This window comes from Perissodus microlepis, chromosome 9 (assembly GCF_051167445.1).
Source record: "Perissodus microlepis isolate ML-2025 ecotype Zambia chromosome 9, ASM5116744v1, whole genome shotgun sequence".
Taxonomy (NCBI): domain Eukaryota; kingdom Metazoa; phylum Chordata; class Actinopteri; order Cichliformes; family Cichlidae; genus Perissodus; species Perissodus microlepis.
Window position 1 is genome coordinate 30,702,791 of NC_140469.1, and position 17,924 is coordinate 30,720,714.

Consider the following 17,924-nt stretch of genomic DNA (forward strand, 5'->3'; position numbering starts at 1 on the left):
CACAAACAAGGACTTTGCCCACTGTGGCTCTGCAGAGATTATGTCTGTGAAGGTTCTCAGTCATCCATGTCATCGTAGTCTAAGGAGCTTGGAAAGAAAAGCGTCTGGACTTCTTTGGGTTGCTTGAAGACGTTTCACCTCTCATTCGAGAAGCTTCTTCAGTTCTACGGTCAAATGGTGGAGAGTCCCAGATTTAAACCCCGTGGGAGTTTCCTCCCAAAGAGGGTCAAAAGGACCCCCTGAAGATCCTCTACCTAATCACATGAGCCGAGGTGTGACAACAGGCGTGGGTCACAATCAGCCAGGGTTTCGGGTGAGCTCATTGTGAAATCTAACCCCACCCTATCATGTGATTTCCTGATCTCTCCAGCGTGTCCTTGGTCTACCCTGGGGTCTCCTTCCAGTATGGCTTGCCAAAAACACCTCACCTAGGAAGCGTCCAGGAGGCACCTTGGTTAGATGCTGAACCCCCTCCACCAGCTCTGTGTGAGGTGGAGGAGTGGCAGCTCTACTCTGAGCACCTCCTGAATATACAAGCTCCTCATCCTATCATTAAGGCTGTGTCCAGACACCAGCAAGCACCAGAGGAAGCTCATTTACTCTGCTGGCATCCATAAACTCATCGTTTCAGTTGTTACTCACAGCTCGGGGCCATTAGAGGGCGTGGCCTACCCACCAGGAAGTAGGCTGACCCTTTGCTGCCAAATTGTACACCTAACTATAGATGGGTCACTAGTCCCCTGGTGGTGGACCTGGATCACACATATATCCAGTTTTCACACAGCACACAAAATAAAACCACCACAACAGATTCAGTATTAAATTTTTTCTTGTTTATTACAGGAGGCTTTTCTTTTATATACAGAGACATGTATTTGCAAAATACTAAAAAGTATTTCAACTCAAAGTACTAAAAAGTATATATATATTTATATATATTCATATTATAATTATAATTGTAAATATTATTGTCTCTAAAACACCAGGGTGGGGTCACTGAGGCACGGCTTTCGCCTCCTTTACACCGAGGTTTCACCGGCGAGTACCACTGAAGTCAGAGGAAAACGTTGTAACTTATTGTTTTTGGGTTTTGTGTTTTTAGAAAATGACACAACTGTGATGGACACTGTTCCAATTTGGACTTTAAAAGTTGTGCTCATTACTTTGCTATTTCTTAATTTCCGTATATATTCAAGCCTTAAATTTCAGGAGTTACAAGGTTTTAACCCTCCAGCTATAAAGTTTAATGTTTTCCAGCGAAAGCACTAAAACTACTTGTATCATGAAACCTCTTATCGTCAACTTAGTGAAGCATATTTTCCAACTTCTACTATTTGTGGCCTCATTTTATCCCAAAGGTGACAATAAGAGAAATGTTCCTGTTTTTCTCGTGTGGAATAAAAGGATTCGAGAGGTGTCAGAAAGGGAAATATTCAAACTCCCCCCCTTTCCTAAGAAAAAGGCAGCTTTCTCAAGATATGAGGTTTCTTTGGGACTGATATGACACTGGAAATCTGCAAACCAGTTCGCCGCCGCCCGCTGTGAAACCAGTGACGGTGTAAATGGGACGACTGTGGTTTAAGCAGTGAGAAGATGCCTGGGAAAACCAAACCCATGACGGCGGGAAAAATAATAATAATAAAAAAAACCCCAAAAGCATCATTTTTATTATCCTCATACTGTAAATAAGATACAACATCACTCACTGCCTGTTTACACAACTGTTGTATTGCATTTATCACACAGTTAATAGTAAGAATAGCAATTATAGAGAACAATGAAACCTCTGGTTTTCTGTGCATTTCCTCCGTATGGGTGTTTGTCGTTTTGTTTCGCGGATGATGAAGCAGCTTTTGGTTTTCAAACAGGGGAAAGAAGGCAAAAAGGAGCAGAGATTCTCAGTTTGTGTTTTAAACACCCCCCTCCCTTCATAAAATGGACTCTTCCAAACCCCTCAGTAGCACCACATGGTCTGACCCACAGCTTGGAGCAAAGATGGTGTTTAATTTGCTCAGACTTTGAACAGTTTATCATATCAGAGCAGGAAAAATCATAAAGCAGACAGATTTTTTTCTGTTTTTCATTCTGAGTGCTCAAACATTTTGGAGGTTATTTAGAAGGCTTTGTTACTTTCCCTTGTACAGACTGTTCAGGGACAAAGCTGCTCTTTGTTTAGCTGCTGTAATTGCTTCGTTGTTTGTTTCAGGTGAACAAACTTCTGAGCAGCCAACTGTCCCAGTGATTGCAGTAAGTGTTTGAATGTGTTTTTGTGCTCAGTGCAAACCAAAGTCTGAGGTCCAGATTCACTGAAGCAACACTCTGACGAAAGCTTGTGCAGTTTTCTTTTTTCCACTGCAGCAAATACTGAATATCAGTTTGAGAGAGCTGGATATGTCAAGATGAGGTTGCCAAGCAGTATCCACCAAGTAATATCACCCTGGAGCTGTAGACTGGCATTGCACAAACTACAACGCTGTTAACAGGATGCCTCCAGTAGCAAACCCTGGAGGTTTGAGCTTTCAAGAAGCTTCTCAAAGCATAAAAAAATGGATTTGTCTCAAAGCTGGGCCTCCTGTTTTACTGATGAATCCTAAATCCTAAATAAACTAATTATCTTTGTAAACTTGAACTGAAACGTCCATGATCAGGGGCAACAACTAGAGTATGTTTCTTGTAAACTCTTGAGGCTTTGCCATTCCCTGGCTGTCCTTGTAAATGTGAATATGCTTTGAGTGACTCACCTGGTTAAATAAAGGCTACACTGTCTCACTACAAAGACAGCTCAACTTCGTCTGATATCTCTCGAGCACAGTATTGATGTTTTACATGCATTGTGTTGATAGCTTTAGGTAATTTTGGAAGGATTTAAACAATCTTTGAAAACGGGATTCAAGAGTTCATGAGCAGATCTCTGTTTGAAATCTAAGTAGACTAATGCCAATAACTGAGCCTTTAATTTGATGACTGTTCTTTTCTACAAAAGCCCTTTGCTGATATCTTTATTGACCTTGAAACACTCTGAAGAAATTCTGTTTTTCTTTCTGGTCCTCTGAAAGGGTTCAAGCCAGCTCTAAAAGAAAATCACCGTCCTCTTTTAAAGTTCTAGTGAAGCTGTCTTTGTTCCAGATTTGGTAGTGAGTGTACAGGTCTACTGGAAATTTGATCTATAAGCTCAGTAAACGGTTTACTTATCCTTTATGATCACAGTCGCTAGTTTCAAGTCTTACAGATTAAAACATGATCTTCATTTTATAATTGATAGTCCTGTTAGAAAACCAGATTTTTGCTGTCAGAGACCTAAGACGTCAGGCTTGGAGACCAGCCAGGTTGCTACAGGAAAATTTGCATTCTTTCGCACTGAGTTCACCCAACATCTCCAGGTGAACTCAATTTCAAAGAGGTATACGCTGCTGGACTGAAAACTTTACTGCAATTGCTTTGGTTGCTAGAAGATGGCCACAAGTTCCCACAGTCTTGGTTTCATTACTGCTTGTGAGTAGTTGGCAAGTGTTAGTGGACGTATTGATGTATTTCATGCAAAATATGAGCAATCTGCTAGCAACCAAAGCAATCACAGGGTGCGGCAACTTAAACTGCTTAAAAGTTTCCTGATGGATTTATTTCTCTCAGTCGCTTCTTGAACAAAACATGGTGTTCATTTAGAAAACTGTGGCCCTATTAGAGTGAAACAGTCAGATCAGCATTCAGGTTAGTGAGGGCCTAATCCTGCTTGCCTGCCTCAAGACATTTCAAAAACCTAAGATGGACAAGCCTTCCTGCCTGAAACTTGAAAAATGAGACTTGGCAAGCCAGTAAGGGATTTCATGGTAGCTATGTTCATCTTTTATATGCAGTTTATGGGAATTAAACAGCTGGATGTTTTCTTATTCAGCTGTCTCCATTTTAACATCTCAGTATGGAATTACATGCCAGCATGAGCTCTCCTGACAAAACTGCACCCTTTCTGCAGACGTTAGTGAATCTGGACCTTTTTGACAGTTAAAAGTGACGTCAGCCTGTTAGCTCTCTGTGCTGTTTGTTCGATAGGTTATGAGGAAGAGTCACAGCAGTGATGCAGGGGAGGGGACTGTGGAGACTGTGTTAATGATCAAAAACCATAAGAATCAATTCATCAACCAACCAAACATGAAACCAGTCAAGAAATCAGAAAAATCAACTGGCTCACCAATCAGTCAAGCATATTATCAATCAACCAATGGTAAAGCATGGCTTGGAGTGATGGGGTTCATGTGTAGCAGGCACACTCTGGGTCTATTGCTACTGAAAACAGCCCTTCAGCACAACTGCAACCTGAAATATTATTATTATTATTAAATACGCCTCGCAGCACAGTTCAGCAGTGTATTAGTATTTACCTAGTTTATATCGTTATCTATTCTCAATAGAATCTAGTAGAAATAGAGTCCAGACGGTGCCAGTAAAATTTTTTTCTACTTTTTTTCCTTTTTAAAATTAGTCTAGGAAAGCGTTTAGTAAAGATCCCTCGGGTGACCACAACGACAGAGACAGAGAGAGAGAGGTTGTTTGAAATATTGAAGCAGACTGAACAAATGCTGTACACGCACACTTTGACACTTCGTCTTAATAAAAACAAGCGGTAACGCTGCTTCACGTCGGCTTCGTGCCACTGTATGGACCCGTGTGTCTGTAAGTCCACAGTAACGCCATCAGTGCTGCATCCGGCTAATCAGATTCCACCAAATGCTCAAAGTGTTAGTGTGGGATTTTTCCCTTTAATCCACAGACACATACAGTGAGAAAAAGCATCTGTAAAGTCAAGCGTTACTCAAGAATTCAGTTAAAAGGTATCTGCAAACCGTTATTGCTTGACGCGGTTTGTGTTTGTTTTGTTAGTTTTTTTTTTTTTTGTTTCTCTGTGCAAAATAGATAAAGAGCCGTCTCGCCCGACCTCCTCTCCTCCTCCAGCCAAAATGCAAAAATAATTATCATAAAAAAGATAAATAAAATAAAAATAAAGCAATTGACCTGAAAATCTTCCCAAAAAAGTAGATGAATAAATAAATAAATAAATAAATGAAGCGGTGTTTTGGTTTTGAAGAGTTGATTTTTCAATCATTGGGGGAAAAAAATGACATCAGCAAAGTCTTCAATGTGCTGAATATAAAATCTGCACCTAGAAAAATGGGCACACCTATTTCACCACAGAAGGTTCATTTTGAATTATTTGATATTTTCAGTAAAAACTAAAGCTATAAATTCTCCACGTAGGAGTCAGAATTCACCAATTTATCTCCTCACACTGAAATGAAATGCTTCATTTGGAGAAAAAATGAAGCAGTAAAGCTTTCAGTGTCCTGGATAAACCCGAAATGTATAATCATTGAACAACTGGGATAAAAAAATGAAAGATGTTATTTGTGGTTTATGGATTAATCTGAAGCTGTAAATAGTTCATATATTTTGGCAGCTGAACGTCCAGCACCACAGAGAGCTCTGTGGTCTTCGAGCTCCATAGGGGGCGGTGTTGAGCTCATCCAGAGTGAACTGGGCAGTAGAACAACAATTAACAATTTTCGAGGAAAAAATGTTCTTCCCAAAGTTTGCATGTTTTTTTCGGTAGAAGGGCTCAAGACAATGAGTGGAGTTCGATTTTTTTTTTTTTTTACAGGTTTCTATTGTAGTAGAATCTCTTTCTGTGATTATTAGAGATTCACAACTTCACGACATGGGAACTTCTGACGGGGTTTCTGCTGCCATGGCGGGAGGACGTTCCATCCCAATTGCTTAAGTAATCAGCACCCATTAGCAGCATGCTAGTGTTTAATGTGCAAAACCGGCTTAACTGTGAGAAAAAACGAACATAAGTGTTGTTTTGATTAATTTCAGACATGCTGTTGATGCTGGATTTATGAAAAGTAATATAGATGTTTTTGAATGGAAGCAGGTGGAAGTCATTAACTTAGCTGTTTAGCTCCATTCACCCTTTTTCACTAAAGACAGTCTTGCCAGCGCCCCCTTCTGGATCTCTGACTGAATTGCAACCAAATTCCGATAAAATTTGGTTAATGGGAAGAAAAATGTGTGTGAATTACTGAGCCTCATTTACATGAAGTGTATCTCCACAGGGAGGCGTGTGACCTCTTGCGTTATTCATTGACAGTACCAAGAGTATTCATACTTCTGTCACACTGACAGCTAGTCAGGAACAAAATACTAAAATTTTGGCAAAGTAACAGAGTTTCATTGCCTTTTGTGCAGTCTCTGGTTTCTTCAACATCGTCATATTGCTGTTGAGTTTTCAAGATAAGGTTGTTCCAGGACACTGGTGATGGTCAAACACGAGAGTCAGCGTGACCTTTTTAGCTTTTCATGAAACCAAATGGGGAGAAATCCTGATGCAGATGTGCTGAGCTGATTGTCGCTCTGTAGTCAGAGTTGGCTGACACCACCAGGACCTTAAAGCCGGTTTGTGCCGAGCCGAACTCAGACCAGACAGATGCTGAATGACAGCGGGTGATTTGTCATAAAAGTTGACAGTGTTCAGTTTGTACAGAGACATCAAATGCTCTCAGGAAAAGAAAAAAAATGAAAGGAGGCATTCATGGCATTAAAATAGGCTAACAGGTGTCCTGCATGAATCTCAGTGTTCTGCGCTTGTTATTGCTGTCTTGCTTCCTTTTGAATTGATCTTTTACTTCTGACCTGTGGTCATTTTTGTAGGTTTTTTTTTAACCTCTTTGTTCTGATGTTTTTATTTTGCTTTTTGATTCTTTCTATGAAGCGCTTTGTAACATTGTTAGGAAAAAGCTATATAAAATCTACGACTATTATTATTATTATTACCATCATCATTATTATTATTACATGTCTTTGTTCAGTTGTTAAAAAGCAAAGACTGGTGGTTTCCTGCATGCTTAAACCTATTTTGAATTTGTGCTAGGCTGGTGTTAAACCAGCAGTCTGATGCTTTTACTAAACTGAATAATATAAAAAAAGAGTAAATTCACCTGCAGTCTTGACTATTTTTGGCATAGGAGAATAACACTACAGTTGACAAGCCTCTTATTTTCCTTCCACCCAGGCAGGTGTTTTTCAAAGCATTCCATAAAACTTATTCCTAAATCATGCATCCTCAATCAATGAAAGCCAGTAAGCTTCATTTTTCTCCCCACTCAGTGTGGTGACAGTGAAATAGGACTCTTCCGCTTCAGGTTATAGGGAAGTGAAGCCGGAATATCTAACATGACTTTTAGACAAATCACCCACAAGCCAACAAACTGCTGAGTATGAGGGCGTCCACCACTGGGCAAAGATGCGTGTTAGAAGAGTGTGGGACCATGTAGAAAATCTCATTGTGCACTTGTGTCATTTTTTTGGTGTTGTCGCAAAAAGTTTTGAGAAGAAAAATAATGAAATCCCAGGCTCTTCTACACTGTGCCTTCGCCCAGGTGCAGTAAAGCGAGAGCAGGTGTAAACTCAAAAAGTGCAAAACTGCCAACAAAAACAGATGAAGATTCAGGTTTTTGAGATTTTTTTTCCTGACCGCACCTTCTCCTCTCATCTATTACAACATGGTAGTTCAGCCACTTTTTCATAGCTAGTGCCACTCCGAAGTCAAAAGAGAGACCGCTAACTGGTTTTCTTCAACTTACTCTAAAAAATATAAAAAATAGTAATAATTGTACCGCTATTAAAAGACTGGTAACATCAACAACGTACTTTTACTACGAAAACATTGTTTTGAAATCACGTTGTCATTATTTTCCCTCCTCTCTCTCGAGTGTCAGTCAGAACGCCATCGACCCTTAACGTGTTGAGAAACACCGCCGTCACTCTTACAACCAAACATACTCTGAGAATATTGATCAACTGTGGGAAGGCACAAACTCCCCAGGCCAAAAAATGATGGATACATTTGTGATATAGTTGCTCTGCCCCCTCTGACCACCTGTAGCTTTGGTGAAAGGTCATTGTTCTAAACTCCCGGTTCTGGTTGACCCAAGAGTAGGTTTTCCTTTACTGTCTATTACTCCAACAAAGGCAGAGTTGACCTGACAGACAGGGTTACCCTCTCTGTTTTGCAGTTGCTTTGCTTCCCTTCAGGAAACTCCCAAAACACTTTCTCCAGGGAACAGGAAATGACGTTAAAGGTAGTAATTCTTCCATGTTGCAGGCTCCTCGTAGTTCTTCATAGCTTCTTTCTGCTGCCGCTTCAGCGTTCTCAGCTATGGTACATTCAGTAAACAAAAGAATAAACAGGCCAACCTCAAATGAGAAAATCCTCATTTGTTAATTATTTTTTTGCTTTTCTGTTCCTGCTATGGCGTCGTTTCCTGCTGTCTGTCATGGGTGATTTCTGACTGCGATTGTTCACTTTGTTCGCTGCCTGCAGTGTCGGCAACAGTTTCTGTCTTGACAGCGAGCGGTTGAAAGATCTCGGATGTGGCCCGTGTTACGCTGTCATATGAAGGTGGAGATGAGGTGGAGGAAATCGTCTCTGAGCGCTCGATCCCTAACATGCTTGAGCCGTAGTTTTCCCTCATCATGGTGGCAATCAGCCCTTCTTTCTCAGGCGCATCCTCCCCAAACACTACTTCACCTCCTTGTTCACCTTCCCCTCCCGCATGCCGAGGTGTGGTGATCTGGCGGTACATGTAGGAGGCGGCCTTCAGCTGTCGCCTCACAAGGTGTCTGCGGTAACACCTCTGGATGATGGTGGCGGAGACTTCTTCCTGCTTGCGCCTCAAAGTTGTAGTGATGGGTTCATAAGAGATCTTGGACGGGTTCGCCATCATGAACTTCTCCTCCATCTGCTGCTTGAGGGCATCCATCTCTCCTGACTCGCCCAGGACACGCTTGGTAAAGGCAAACAGGATGTCCAGGCAGTGGATTTTGTCTCCACTGACCATGGGCAGGTCCATGGAGATCAGTTTGATCTTGTTAGGCTTGGCGATGCGCAGCGGCTCTAGCAGCGAGTCAGCAAAGTCGGACAGCTTGGAGTACTCGATAAACTGCGTGGCCTCCGGGTCGAACTTCTCCCAGACCTCGTAGAACATCTCGAAGTCGTCTTCGCTAAGGGGTTCAGTGCTTTCCTCAGTGGCAACACTGAAGTTCTCCAGGATGATGGCGATATACATGTTTACCACAATCAGAAAGGAGATGATAATGTAGGTGACAAAGAAGGTGATGCCCACTGATGGGTTCCCACAGTTCCCCCTGACGGTGGTGCCAGTGTGGGGGATGTTGGCATCGCACTCCTCAGGGGAGTTGTTGAGAATGGGACTGAGAAGGCTGTCCCATCCTGCAGAGGTGGTGATCTGAAACAAGCAGATCATGCTGTTCCCAAACGTCTCAAAGTTAAACATGTCATCGATCCCCCCCTGCCGTTTCACGTAGGCAAAGTTGGCCATACCAAAGATGGCGTAGATGAACATGACAAGGAACAGGAGAAGTCCAATGTTAAAGAGAGCAGGAAGGGACATCATGAGGGCAAACAGTAACGTCCGGATGCCTTTAGCGCCCCTGATGAGGCGCAGAATTCGTCCAATACGAGCCAGTCGGATCACTCTGAACAGTGTGGGTGACACAAAGTACTTTTCAATGATATCAGCAAGCACGATCCCTGAAAACAAAAAACAACAAAGATGTAAGTCACACCAGTTATATGCATTTATAGAAACATTTGCAACTCCTGGGTGAGCTTCTAATTTGATTTGTTTCTTGTTTTAGGTCTGTGAAACAAAGAATTGTGTTTTTTTAATTCATTATCCACTTCTATCACTTGTTTCTCTGATAATGTCTCTGGTTGGAAAAGGTTACCAATTTTTGTTGGGAGTAAGAGTGAAATGACATGTTAGATCCCCCCCTTTTTATGTGAATGTGCTCAGATCCTGAAGTAGAAATCTTGGGTTCAATTTGATTACAACAATCATGACACCACTTATGTCTGACTTCAGTCAAGCCAGCTAATGTAAAGAAAGTCTGACTATGTTGAACATGCACCCTTCTGGTATCTGTGGGATGCACCAATACAGTTTCTGGACACAGGGTGCTAACTAAGCTCGCCAGTGTTAGCTGACAGCGTAGTACGTCATCCTGAAGCCTCAGTCACACAGGCCTATAGACTGTTCCCCAATGAGTTGGTGAGTGGTTGCTGGATACTGCAGCGTGTTATCTACCACAAGAAGGTTGTAGCACCAAAAACCTGTTTCTTATTGCTTTGGTTGCTCCAGGCTCCAACTTGTCAGCAGTTACTTACTAGGACTGGGCAATATATTGAGTTTAAAAAAAAGAAATATCGATATATTTTTATACGAGATATAAGATGTGACAATATCGTTTATATCGATATAGTATATATTACGTTATAATTATACTTGTGGAGCCGCAAGTTTGCCTCTCTTTCGTCCACTTTTGTCTCTATGCAACGTTACTCTGCCTCGCCTGTCCTTCACTGAACACAACTCCCCCACAGCTTCACCTGCAGGCAATGACAAGATGGACACGGCAAATCTCCGTTAACGAGTTACCGTGGATCGCCCCGTGCGTGGGGCTGGACGGCGTCAACGTGTTAGCGAGCTAACCGTGCTAACGAGCTAACCGCGCTAATGAGCTAGCCCACAGGGGCTGCATGGCCTAAAATCCTTTCATTTTCTCAAAAATCGACGGTGCGCCTTATGTATGAATTCTGGTTGTGCTTACTGACCGCGAACCGATTTTATGTGGTACACAGCGCTCAGCAATCTGTCAAAAAAAGTTTTGGTACAACTTTGGTAAGCTACGCTTGATGGATTGTTGGAGCATAACAGCTACTGTAGTCTGGAGCCTCACGGAGTGATACGTACTGTGCTTCAACGTAATATTACCATATCGTGTGTGTATAAGGACCATAAATGGCACCTGTTAAAAGACATGGTTACGAAGCGCATTTCAAATTCAAGGCTGTCAGTCACGCAGTAGAACTTGGAAAAAGAGCAGCTGTGAAATCTGTCTGTCTTTGTTATTATGCTCAGGGTCTGTTAGTTTACATTTTGACTGCACAATTGTGAGCTTTTTGTTATGCACTAAAACAACATTGTTTTCTTTTATTTATGGAGCATTATTATTTAATAAATGCTGATAATTTATTTTTGAGTAATTTCTTCATGTACATGTACGCTGTATGTTAATAAAAGTGCCTGTGTGACATCTGGGACACAGCTTTGACTAAGAGCTCTCTTTTTGTTCTTACTTCATGGCTTTAAAAAAATATCGAGATATATATCGTATATCGCCATCAAGCTAAAAAATATCAAGATATGAATTTTGTGTCATATCGCCCTGTCCTATTACTTACCAACCAACCAGCAACTAATGCTGAATATATATCATATATATGTTTGTGACCAATGTCACTTGGTGAGACATTTCCTGCAGCCAGCTCGTTGGGGAACACATATTTTTCCTTAGTGACCAGTGGTTACCATGGAGTCATTGGCCAGTCCTTAACCATACATGACTGGGGCCTAATATGGTCACTTCTGGCTCCAAAGAGATGTCCATAAAGTGGAGTGATCATCATCCAGTCTTTGACATTAGATGGGTATGCCCATCGTTTATACACTATAATTTTAAAAGTGGTCATTCCATCTATCACATGGTCTTAGTTATTAGTCACTGGTTCTACCTGCAGTGCCACATTTAGATAATTTTGGCTTAAATATAACAATTAACCCTTTAAGACCTACCATAGAACCAAGTCCGCCAGAGCTTATAGTATATTTTTACATGCTGTGGAGCCATTTTTTGGAGCATTTCAAGTTGCTATACATCAATACAACCATTATAGCCCAAATTTTAATAATATATCCGCATTAAGTGCATAGTAATTACATAAATTGCAAAAAAGTGCAATAAACTACAAAAAAATTTAAAATCGTTTTTGATTTTTTAACATATATTTCTAGTTAGAGAAATTTAAGAGGCTTATCCCTCAAAACTGTAAATACAAAAAAGTTGCACAAACTAGTTTCCCACCAAAGGAAATTTATTTTAAGTGTCTTCATAGTTTTATTTTTGAGATACACCAATTTTCATATACTGCAGGAAAAACGAAAAAATATATTATAGTGCAAATTTGCAAAATAACAGCATGTGCATCAAAATAAAAATATTTCCAGCAGTGCAATATGAGTCCTCAGCATCCCAGAAACGACACAGAAAGTCATAAAGTCAAAAATAACTTTTAAAAACACAAGTATAGGCTCATAAGGCCACGATGGTAAAAAACTACATTTCCGCAAAATGACGTCACTTCCAGTTTCGGGCAGGTCATGCCGGACATGCGATAGTTCGCGCTGATGGACGTAGGAAGTGTTACAAACAGCTGATCGGATCGGCAAAGCGTGTTTCTGGAATATTATGTTTTTGTTGCTGCAAGTGCTTTTTATGCAGTTTTTGCAAAGCTATATGTGGAAGGAAACTGTGACCGAGGACAAGCTGATGGCATAAGATGTAAGTACAACTCCTCCGGTTTCATATGCAAAAAAAATTATTGCGCTAGCTTACGTGGCTGCAGTGCTACCGGGATTTAAAAATAGTTATGCAAAATGGAGCGTGTCCGCTCCCACCGGCTTTAAAGGGTTAATAAAAAGCAGTGATACTTGAAAAGGAACTGTTTTCTGATGCACCAAACTAAGAATTGATTTCCTCCAGACTATTGAATTTTCTTTAATGTGTTGGCATTCCTGTGAGTTACATCATCTAAAAGCTCTCAGTTTGGCTCTCTCAGTGTTTATGTGGCAGGTCTGCTGTGATTACAACTTGACTAATTGGATCTGGAGAGCTGAGGCGTCTTTTCCCACTAACAGCAAGTCAAACGCTGTATTTCATCCGTCTTTTCCTTGTTATCCGAGAGTGACACCACACACACACACACACACACACACACACACACACACACACACACACACACACACAAATACTGTTTTCTTTCATTCACCTCCCTGTGTAAGTTATAGGTGATGGAAGGAAGGAGTGGAGGGAGTCGAGAGGGAATCACCATCACATCGTACATCAACTCAGCTTATGCCCTCCATCCTAACATCTCTCTCTCACACACACAGACGCAGAACAGCTGATGTAACAGGTCAATCATGTTTGATTTGTCTCCAGGGACCGCCCTGTGGCAGCTCCGATTGCTGCTGTTACCTTCACCTCCCCCATGCAGCCTCGCCTCAGCGTGCCCACTAACACACACACAGACACACACTTAATTACACACATGCACCCAATCTTGTCAGGCGAACAGGAGCAGCAGCGCATGCGACGTATGAACACTGATAGCTGAATTAACTGCTTGGGATACTCTGTGCTGTCCCTGCAGACTGCCTGTCATGTGTGTTATTGTGTGTGTGTGTGTGTGTAATTGTAACATGACCGCACAAGACCTTGGTGCAGGTTAAACATAAAGGCCAACCACATGGTCACTTTGGTGACAGATAACTGTCAGGCAGACGTCCCATTGTTTTCTGCTGCCACAGCTGATGGCTGACACACATGTGTACACATGCGGTGTATCATGAGCTCCACACACACATAAAGCCTTATGTCAGCTGTAAGTTATGTGAAACAGCAGTATATAAGTTTGACACATGTCATGTCTGATAATGAGGGAAAGCAAGATGATATGTTTAATCTTTCCTTTCAGCTTGTATTTTGGTCAAAATGATTTTAAACTAAGTTTAGAACAAAAGAAGAACTTTGAAATACTGCCTCACAGTTTCAGTATTGTAGTTTAATCACCAGCAGTTATATAAAAAAACCTTAAGAAAACATTTTAGTTTCCTAGAAACTATTTCCTTAAAGTTAGCAGGTGTTTAATTGTGAGCAAAAGACATTTTCTAGTAAGAGCAGCATGGTTTGGCTACGATGAATGAGCAGCTCTTTGTTGAGCAATGTCAGAGGTAAGTGAAATGTCTCCTTAATTCAAAATTTCTTAGAAAAAAAATCTTAGAAGTTGATTCGTCAAAAATGTGACAGATTTTAGTCACTTTATTTTAGAGGAAACTTTGCACATCAGTCCTTCTATGGAAGCCCGTTTCCGCCACTAAATAAAAACAAAAAAGCTAGTATCCATAACTCGAAATTTCGAGTTATTTTCTCGAAATTTCGACTTATTAACTCGAAATTTCGAGAAAAGTAACTCGAAATTTCGAGAAATATAACTCAAAATTTAGAGTTAGCTCTGCCAATCAAAAATATACGTGAATGAGGTCGCTTTCTTGTTACCCGGAAGCATATGGCGCAGAGGAACGCGCACTCAAAAACGGATCCCAACAAATTGGCGCTTTCGCGAGTACGTTTGCTGATAGTAACACCATGTGATTCAGCTAATAACACAGGGATTTCATCATTTGTGAAGCCAGGCTGAAAACACTCAGCAATCTGTGCATTCACGACTGGATGTAATACCGGTAGCTTAGCTGTAGCATTTGTAGCTGAGGGCTTCAGCTTCCGGGTAACAAGGAAATGACGTCATTCACGTAGATTACTGATTGGCAGCGCTAACTCGAAATTTCGAGTTGCTTTTCTCAAAATTTTGAGTTAATAAATCGAAATTTCGAGTTAATATGTCGAAATTTCGAGAAAGTAACTCGAAATTTCGAGAAAATAACTCGGAATTTCGAGAAAATAACTCGAAATTTTGAGTTATGGATCCTTTTTTTTTTTTAGTGGCAGAAACGGGCTTCCATAGTCCTTCTGCTGCACCTCATTTAAAATAAAGTTGTCTTTATTTTGCTCCAGTTGGAGATCCTTATCTTTAAACCTTACCAATATATAAACACACAAAAATCACCTGCTGTAAAGTTGGTGGAAACTGTCCATAGAGACCAAAACCATGTTTTGTTTTGTTTTTTACCATGCTGTTAACTTACTTTTTAATGCTGTGAATCTGGGCATTTTCATAAAATAAAGCCTGCCTCAAGAGGCCATTATTGGAACTGCAATTATTGTTTTTCTATAGATCAACACAATGTACAACTTTCTAGGAAGCTTTGGTTTATACTTTGATTTATGTCTGTGTCTGTGTTTGAAATACTCTGCACTTACAAGACACTGCTCTTTTTTTCTTTCTGTTATTAAAATGAACTGAGTGTGCCTGTGCTTAGGGGACCATCTGCTTTTTACCCCGTTTAGTAAATCTGGCTCAAAATCTTTTTGAAGCCGAACTCACCCACGATGGAGAGAATGACCACCACGAAGTCGAAGATGTTCCAGCCAACGGTGAAGAAGTAGCAACGCAGCGCCATGATCTTGATCAGGCACTCGGCAGTGAAGATGATGATGAAGGCCAGGTTGATGTTGTTCAGGATCTTCTCCATCTGAGGCGGCTGCTCGTCCGTCTCCACCATCATGGTGATCATGTTGAAGAGGATCAGCACCATGATGATGATGTCGAACGCTTGCTTCCCAACCAGGTCGAAGAAGAAGCCCTGCAGAGCGTTCTAAGAAGCAAGAAGGTTCGGTTAGCCGATAAACCCCCATTTAGTGTTTCTGTCTTTGCTAAGCCACGTCAGGTTGTTTATAAGCCAGTCATTAAAGACGCCAATCAAAGTGCTGTACAGCAGACATTTATGGGAGATGGCAGATGCAGATGCAGAATTTTTTGCCACTTAATTCAACAACTTTCTGTCCAGACGAGAATAATCTGTTCTCTAATTTGAGACTTTAACTTTAATCTGGCACTTTCATGCGCCGAGCTTCTTTAATATCCTGCACAGGGTTGTGACAGATGTTCATGCAAGGGACACCTTAGCCTTCAGTCACACTAAAGCAGGAAAAACTGGTAGCTGGAGAGGGATTGTATTCACTTTTTGGTTGCCCAAAAGTTTAGAGTTCTGAGAGGTTGCAGAAGAGAGAGGCAACCTGACTCGGCGAAGGTTTGCAATTAATCGCCATCCTCTCAACATGACAACCAGTCTGGCATGGTGACTCAGTCAGAGAGAGTGTGTGCCAGTGAGGTGAACATGAGGTCCGAAGGCTTGTCGCAGGTAATTTACTGCAAATGATGCTAAATGTAACAGCAAAAAGCACATCTTATTTTCATCTTATACTGCCGCGTTTGTCTTTTTTGCAGGTTTGTTGTACTTGTTAAGTTAATATTTTATTTCCATTTGATTTTCTTATTCTTTACTAGATACTTTGTTCTCTCCCTTATAGAGAGATTTAACTCTAACGACTTCACGAGAATCTCTTTTCTAATTGAGTAATTCTACTTTGGTGATTCTATTCTGTCTATTGTATTCTGAGATTATATTGAGTTATTCTGCTTTAACAAGTTATCATATTATTCTGTTATTAGATGCTTTTCTTGCTGCTATAACAGGAAAGCGACCATTTAATTATTCAGTTTTAAGAAGAATAATGAACTCTGAGAGGACATGGAACCTGCGGGCTGATTAATGATGCTGAGACGCTCCTGTAAGCTGAACCTGGACTGAAAAAGACCTTCAGACGAGGTGTGTTTTTAGATCTGAAGACTGTTGGAGAGGGTCGATGACCCGATCTGGAGGCGGAGAGTTCAAGTGTCTCAGAGCGTGGTTCTTGGGACTGCTGACAGCTGCTGCTCAGCTGATGTAAATAAAACAGCCTGAGATTTAAAAGTGTCCCAGCTCAGACATATACTCAGGGGGACGCCCATATTTGTGCTTATGTGTATCATGTATGTTTTTGAAACAACTCCTAAACTTGACTTATTGTTCTTATTGTGTTTACATGCACCAATAAGGAGTCTAACACCTTTCTACACTTACATTTCTACATAAGTAAAGGACTGAAGGAATCTCTGTACGTGTGCATGGTTGGGGCGTGAGAACGTGGAGAATTTGTCATCCGTCGCCTTCTTTACTTTGATGTTAGTAAACAGCTGGAGCGTGACACAGCAGCAGGATTCATGCAGTTCTGCTGTAATGTGAGCAATGATGACCTTTGTGCAGGATAAACATCAAGACTGCCCGGATGGCCATCCTGCTGACAGATAACTGTCAGGCAGACATTAGATATATTAGCTCACTGCATAGTTTTATATTTTTATCTTTATGCTTCTCAGGCAAGTTACAAGAAACTCCACTATATGAATTTTATAAATATGTCAGAAGAAAATGTTTTTAAACTTGAATGTTCCTCCCTGGGTGAATCTTAGTTAAAATTAATTAGAAGTTTACAAAATAGAAGTTTTTAGATTGCGTTTTAAACTCAACATCAACAGCTGCTGAGCCCCGGCCATAGTTTAGCTAATGATTAGTGATTAAAAAGAAAACCTTGACAAAAACACTTGATTTTATGTTGTTCAATTTCCACACAAATTTCCACAAAAATTCTTTCTTTTCCTAGAAATGTAAGCGGTTAGATGTATAATACAAACATAATTACTGCATAGTTTGGTACTGATTACTTGAAATGGAAAGTGTGGTTGTGGCTACATTTATTATGCACCCACTAACGTAGCAGTTAACTGAAAATAAAAGGCTCATAAACTATCAGTTTCCTAGAAAGGCTCGTCTAAATTCTTGGAGCAGTAGAAGCTGATCTTCAGGTGAATTTTGAGGTACATACATACTATAGGTGTATATCATAACATCTCTTATCAGGTATAAAGGGCATGTTGTGCGTCACTGTGAAGTACACTCATATTAATGATCCAGATCTTTTTAAGTAAACAGATTCTTCAGTGAGAGGCTGCTCTGTTTTCTGATATGCTGGTAAGTAACACATTCCTCTGAAGGCCAGTCGATAAACTGAAGATGACATACATGTCTTACTACAGCTACATCTGTCAACAACGCTTCCTGCGCGTTTCAGATGTTCACAGGACGTAATCTCTAATCTATTGAACAGTTGGGTTCATATGTTGTTTGCACAGTGGCACAATTTTTCTAATTTTGCTTAAAAAAACTCTTAAA

General features: G+C 40.7%; 1 protein-coding gene across 2 annotated transcripts in view; it reads right to left on the reverse strand.

Annotated features, from left to right (window-relative positions):
* Positions 1–811: 811 nt before the first annotated feature.
* LOC146380829 (sodium channel protein type 3 subunit alpha-like) overlaps positions 812–17,924 on the reverse strand; it is a 267,758-nt gene continuing 250,645 nt past the window's right edge. For both annotated transcript variants that reach the window (XM_084939857.1, XM_084939858.1), the window contains exons 31-32: positions 15,197–15,467; positions 812–9,604 (exon numbers count right to left, since the gene is read on the reverse strand). In XM_084939857.1, coding sequence (XP_084795983.1) covers positions 8,301–9,604; positions 15,197–15,467 — 1,575 coding nt within the window. In that variant the 3' untranslated portion in view covers positions 812–8,300. The remainder of the gene's footprint in view (positions 9,605–15,196; positions 15,468–17,924) is intronic.